This window comes from Lipomyces tetrasporus (genome assembly GCF_029532465.1).
Source record: "Lipomyces tetrasporus strain NRRL Y-64009 chromosome Unknown POJ06scaffold_5, whole genome shotgun sequence".
NCBI classification, from domain to species: domain Eukaryota; kingdom Fungi; phylum Ascomycota; class Lipomycetes; order Lipomycetales; family Lipomycetaceae; genus Lipomyces; species Lipomyces tetrasporus.
In genome coordinates this window covers 1,733,880-1,740,353 of record NW_026611600.1, presented here as the reverse complement: position 1 = coordinate 1,740,353, position 6,474 = coordinate 1,733,880, and the positions used below count along the sequence as shown (strand labels likewise).

General features: G+C 46.6%; 3 protein-coding genes across 3 annotated transcripts; all 3 read right to left on the bottom strand.

The window, feature by feature from the left end:
• Positions 1-332: 332 nt before the first annotated feature.
• Positions 333-599, bottom strand: POJ06DRAFT_175568 (uncharacterized protein; the record flags this gene model as incomplete). Its single annotated transcript, XM_056184724.1, has 1 exon — positions 333-599. A coding segment is annotated over one exon (267 nt), but the record flags the coding sequence as incomplete, so codon positions are not given.
• A 4,494-nt stretch (positions 600-5,093) lies between these two features.
• Positions 5,094-5,624, bottom strand: POJ06DRAFT_197117 (uncharacterized protein; the record flags this gene model as incomplete). Its single annotated transcript, XM_056185063.1, has 1 exon — positions 5,094-5,624. A coding segment is annotated over one exon (531 nt), but the record flags the coding sequence as incomplete, so codon positions are not given.
• Positions 5,625-5,675: 51 nt separating this feature from the next.
• On the bottom strand, positions 5,676-5,858 carry POJ06DRAFT_181141 (uncharacterized protein; the record flags this gene model as incomplete). The annotated part of the gene is made up of 1 exon (XM_056184749.1): positions 5,676-5,858. A coding segment is annotated over one exon (183 nt), but the record flags the coding sequence as incomplete, so codon positions are not given.
• Positions 5,859-6,474: the final 616 nt, after the last annotated feature.

The window sequence follows — 6,474 nt, the reverse complement described above, 5'->3', positions numbered from 1 at the left end:
CCCTAACCCTAACCCTAACCCTAACCCTAACCCTAACCCTGACCCTAACCCTAACCCTGACCCTAACCCTGACCCTGACCCTGACCCTAAACCCTGACCCTGACCCTGACCCTGATTGTATGAGCCTCATCGAATATTACCCTTGCAACTAAGGAATGACACTCTTTAGTGACTAAGAGCTCTGAGAATAGTCGCCGAAAATGGTTGCCATCTAAGTTCTCAACTGAAACTACCAGTATATGGGCGCCTGTAATCTCAGAAGTCGTAATGCTCGGAGACCATTGGACTATCCGGAGACCCAGTTTTATCCCTCTGTCAATGATATCATATCGTAGAGCCACAAAAGGCACTACCAGAATTGTCACCCTGCGATTCTTAAACTCGTATAGCGAAGTCAAGTATACAATATCTGACTTTCCGCTGCCAGTTGGAAGTACAACAAGGAATGAATGTCCAGGATTTGATACGATTGTCTGTATTGCGGCGGCTTGTAGAGGGGAGAGAAACCTAGCGTTAGTGCCCCTTAATTCATAAAGTAGCTGAAAAGTCGCTGGGGCTACCGGCAATAACTTTGCATCGACTGATTCGGGATACACTTCGATAGTATTTAAAGACCTCTTAATTCCCTTGGGACCGGATGATCAATAAGATCAACGGATCACCACAAACCCCTCATTGTTGTTCACAACTTCCACTCGCTCATAAAACTTTCAAACATCGCAACAGGTTATGAGCCCTGAGGGTTCTCTACAACAATGAATACGTCTACCGAAACGAATATTGCTTCAACAGCCAAGTCAACTTATTATGGCGACTTTGCAAAGCTACGTGGAGAGGACAACTACTTGTCTTGGAAACAAGACGTCCACATACATTTGCGAACCCTCCGCCTAGCTGAAGCGCTGAACTATGAGAAGTCGGTCGGCGAATTGTCACCTGACGAGAAACTTAAGAATGAGAATGCTGTTGCAGCGCTATTAGTGAACATGGACAATACATATAAGAGGGTGTTCTTCAAATATGAAAAAGCGAGAGATATCTGGCAATATCTAGAGCACCAGTTCTCCTTGATATGGGCGGCAGATAAACCACAGTTAATGTGCAAGTTTTATACTGCTAAGATGAAGGAAAAAGAGACACTCGAAAAACATTTTTATTACATGCTGCACCTTAGGGACCAACTAAAGGTAGCCAAGGTTGACATCGATACAGCCATGTTCATGGCAGCATTTGCTCGTTCTCTCACACCGTTTTACAGTGATGCGTTACCTGCGCTGGTAACAGCAAAAGACATGACTATTGAAAACATGTTTTCTACCTTAACTCATTTCAGATTGCAGAGAGAGACTCTGTCTAAGAGTTTGGTCAACTCCGCTTATACAGCGTCCGGGGATAACACTAAAAGATCAGTCACTCGTTTTGCTGGACAAAAGCAAAAGGAAAATAAATTCAACAGAATGAAAAAATTCAACAATAAATCAACAAATCCAGTGACATGCAGTCATTGTGGAATGAAGTGGCACGAAGAGAAAGATTGTCGAATCAAAAAGTTTCAGCTCAGAAAACTTCAACAACGAAACTCAGTCAATACTGCGATGCTTAAGTTGTTTGGAACCAATGACCAAACACTTGCGTCAGGAGAAAATGAGATGCCATCCGTCTTTACAGATCATGCTCAGTCAGACACTGACGAGCTTCCGAATACAAATGCGGACAATCAGGATATCGCCTCGGCTTATTATTCTTCCTTCGGAGGGTCCAGTTCGGACTCCTGGATGCTTGACACCGGCGCGACACAACACATGTGCAATGATATTACATCTTTTCGGTCGTTCACGAGATGGTCTGCGCACGTGAACTTTGGCGGCGAGGATACCAGAGGAAGTGTTATTGGATCTGGCGAAGTTCTTCTTCGCTTGCACGCTATCGATAATCATCCTCCTAAGTTGCTTCTCCTCCGCAACGTCTTATGTATTCCCACGCTTCGACAGAATCTGATCGCGACTTATTCTCTTGGCGAAGATGGCATCGATGTGGGTATTCACAAAAATAGGTTTCGCTTATTTCGTCATAAGGAATGTATAGGCGAATGTTTCGTCCGCAATCGACTAATGTATCTATCATGTCGCGTTCATCGATCCGCTCAGAAGGCTCAAGCCACCCTTGCTAGCTATATCAAGAGATCGGATATTAATTTGTGGCATGCTAGACTCGGTCATCTTGGCGAACAGAATATCAACAAGATGCGTACTCAACAAATGACAACAGATTTGCAGTTTCCGATTAAAGAATTGTCATTTTGTGATGCATGTCAGCAAGGCAAAGCACATGCTCAGCCGTTCACAAGTCGTGTGTCACGTTGCGACGGTCCACTTGATCGTGTTCACAGCGATGTTTGCCCTCTTCCAGTCCAATCCTTAGAAGGCTTCAAATACTTTGTGACGTTCATTGACGATGCCACCTCAATGTGCTTTGCCTACCTCCTTAAGCACAAGTCAGAGGTATTTGCACAATTCAAGATCTTTGTGGCCATGACAGAAAGGCAAACTGGCAGAAAACTTAAAGAACTGCAAAGCGACAACGGCGGCGAGTATGAAAAAGAAGAATTCGTCACATATTGCCGGAGCAATGGACTGCACCTGCGACGTTCTCTTCCGTACATTCATCAGCAGAACGGATTGGCTGAGCGAATGAATCGAACGTTATGCGACAAGGAACGGAGCATGCGAGCACACGCAGGCATGCCTCCTATATTTTGGAGTGTAGCCGTGTTGCTTGCGACACATCTGCACAACATTAGTCCAACTGCAACCACGGGCTCTAAGACGCCATTCGAATTGTGGTTTAATCGAAAACCAAGTGTGGCTAAATTGCGTGTCTTTGGTTGTGTCGCTCATTATCTTGTCACTGACAGAAACAAACTACAGAAGAAGGCGGCACCAGCCATTTTTGTTGGATTTCCACCTGATCAAGCCGGATATCGTCTCTATGATCTCAAGACAAGATCCTTTCTTGTTTCGCGCAATGTCGTGTTCGACGAGGGACGGTTCTATAAAGATCTGCTTGAACCTTCACTTCACAAATCTCAAGTCAAGCCTTCTTGCTCTGACAATCCTACAGAGGAGTCAATGGGGCCACTCACACGGTCCAAGAGCCGTGCCTTGGAATCTGGATCAGATGTGGTGCAATACCAGGAGGTATCCAGACCCACACCAATACCGTCCAACTTTCGCATTGTCGTTCCAATCTTCAGACAACCGGAGCGCGTTTTAGACGCATGCAATGCGGTAGATCTTGTTATGTCTGATCCGCAGACCGTGAAACAGGCACTCACTCGGGCCGATGCTCGACAGTGGATGTCCGCGTGCCGAGAAGAACTGGATTCCTTGGAACAACATAAAACTTGGATTCTGGTACGCGAGCAAGATCTGCCTGCAGATACAAAGCCAATTGGCTGTCGCTGGGTATTCAGAATCAAGAGAAAGGCCGACGGATCTTTGGATCGATATAAGGCACGCCTTGTGGCTCAAGGTTTCGCGCAACGTCCAGGCTTCGATTATGACGAGACGTTCGCTCCTGTCGCTCGCGCCAGCTCTATTAGACTTATCCTTGCCGTCGCAGCCCAACGACGAATGTTTATCCACCAGATGGATGTCAAGACTGCCTTTCTCAACGGAACACTTAATGAAGTGATATACATGCGACAACCCCCTGGGTTTGAGGCCCAGAAAGGGTACGTTTGCAAGCTGAATCGAAGCCTCTATGGGCTTAAACAGGCACCTCGCTGTTGGAATAACACCTTGACTGCTGTCTTGCGCGAGGAAGGCTTTAGCCGTCTCCAGTCGGACTGGTGTGTCTTTATCAGGCAGCCTGCAACTAAAGATATGGTCATCCTAATAGTTTATGTTGACGATCTAATTGTTGCTGCCGACCGGGGACCAACGCTCGATCAAGTCAAATCCAGCTTGCGACGACGTTTCCAAATGACGGATATGGGTGAACTGAACTACTATTTAGGTATCGAAGTCGGATACAATCGTTCAACAGGGACGCTGTTCTTGTCACAAACAGGATACATACAGAACATGCTCAACCGCTATGGCATGACGACGGCCAATCCTATCAGTACTCCACTGGATCCCACTCATAAGCTAAGCATGGACCAATGCCCTAAAGATCAAGCTGAGATTGATTTAATGAAGAAGATTCCCTACAGCAACGCCGTCGGTAGCTTAATATATGCTGCCACTCATACTCGCTCTGACATTGCCACAGCCGTGGGCGTCGTCAGCAGGTATATGCAAAACCCAGGATGGGCACATTGGGTTGCCGTCAAGAGAATCTTCCGTTATCTACGTCACACACTAAGCTACGGCCAGGTATACCAACGTGACAGCTCTCTGCTGGGCTCTAGCATGCAGCTTCATGGTTATAGCGATTCAGACTGGGCAGGCTGTGCGGATACCAAACGGTCAACGCTCGGATACGCCTTCCTACTTCCCACTGGACTCGTTAGCTGGAAGTCGGCACGACAACGATCTGTCTCCCGGTCCACTGCTGAGGCAGAATACGTGGCTTTAAGCAATGCAGCTCAGGAGGGAATATATCTTCGTAAGTTTATGACTGAACTTGGTTACAAGCAGTCTGAGCCTACAGAGATCTTCGAAGACAATCAGAGCTGCATCGCCATGGTAAACAATCCTGTTCATCACGAACAGGTGAAACATATTGACATAGCATATAACTTTACCAGGGAGCATGTTCAACAGCAAGAACTCAAGATTACATATTGTCCCACAAAAGAAATGGCTGCAGACATTTTTACGAAAGGTCTAGCCTATCCGACATTCGAATACCTAAGAAATATTCTGCACGTCAACATCAAGCCATTACGGCTGGACGATAAAAAGCAGAATAAGGGGTTATAAATTGCTTTGTGATAATGACTAATGTCTATCACAATGATCTTGGGAACAAACCATCATGATAAATGTGTTACGTCAATCCTTATGCAATACACTCTTTCTCTGAACAACATTTTATACTCAATATAAATACCTATGAGTATACAGTTGTGGGGGAGTGTTGAAATATCAACTATATACTTCCCTGATTATCGTAGCTCTCTCGACTGTATCGCTGTCTATCTGGCGTATGGCTGGAATGGGTTGTTCGATTGACTGGCCTGTTTCTGATGGCTGTGCGGCCTGTAGCATCTTCTTAAGACCCTTTCCTGGCGACTCCTCACCGAGCAACTCGAACCAGGCTTCACTGACTAGCATAAAGACATGTACATCATACCTATTGGTCGACGGCAAATCCTGATCACTTATGGCGTAGTGAGTAACCGCCATTCGGCTAGAGTGGCCACTCTGGATGTCGTGGGCATAGTCCTCGTTGAATGAATCAACGGCTTTGCTGTGGCCCGCGAACTGGTCCAGAAAGGCGACTAATGCCTGTCTTAGTTCTTGAGCATTAACCTTAGTGTGCAACTTGGTTGACAGGGATGTCTTTTGCTGGATAATTTGTCGAAGTCGTTCCGCACCAAATCGGCCATTATGTCCGGTAAAGAGGTACTGCTGGTAGCCTTCAATAATAGAATTGTTCACTTTGTATAGGCCACCAGCCAGTAGCCTAGCCTTGGTCAGTAATCAGCAATTTCTCTAAACCGCACCATACTTCTCGAATGGCCTTATGTAAATAAGGTAGCACAAAAGGAGCTTCTCTAATCTCGCTGGAAGTAAGTGGATAATGAATCGCTCCATTCCTGTCAGAGATGTTGTCTTATTGTACAATCCCAGGACTATTAACCCTCTAGCATGACAGTATAGGTTCCTCTGATTATGCACTGAGTTAACAATTAGGGCTACGACATTTCCCAGGGCTGCAGTCTGAGTAGGCAAGTCAACGACGTCAGGAGTAGCCTTCAGTCTCTCGAGGTCATTGTAAGGGTTGACGGGAATTGCACTATATGTTACGTGGAGCTGGATGGCTTGTAACGATATATTTTAGAGTATTATCAATGAGGACTCGGACGGGGAACGAGCGTTTCTTATTACTCCTCCCTCGGCCCGGTCCGAGCCTCTACAACCAATAAGCACTAAATAATTACAAAACAAATAAGCAAAACTTTTCGTATCCGCGGACGACGTGTCGGCCTCGAGTCGGTGGAGCCTAGGTGGGGCCTCGGTGGGGCCTCGGTGGGGCGCCAAGCGCCGAGACAGGAACGAAGGTACGAAACCTCAGGAGCGGTTCCTGACATTCTCCCCTCGTCAAGGGCTCGGCTGCAAGTAAGAGTCCAGATCAGCCGGTCGCGGCTTCCGGGGATAACGACGGTGAAATTCACGAACCAAGTTAACACAACGTGTCAAGTGCGAGAGTGGTTCCCAGGTCTGTTCATCGTACCCTAGCCACGTAACGCGGTATTCCACACCCTTCTTTGTCCGGCGGCTGTTGATAATCTCATCGACCTCG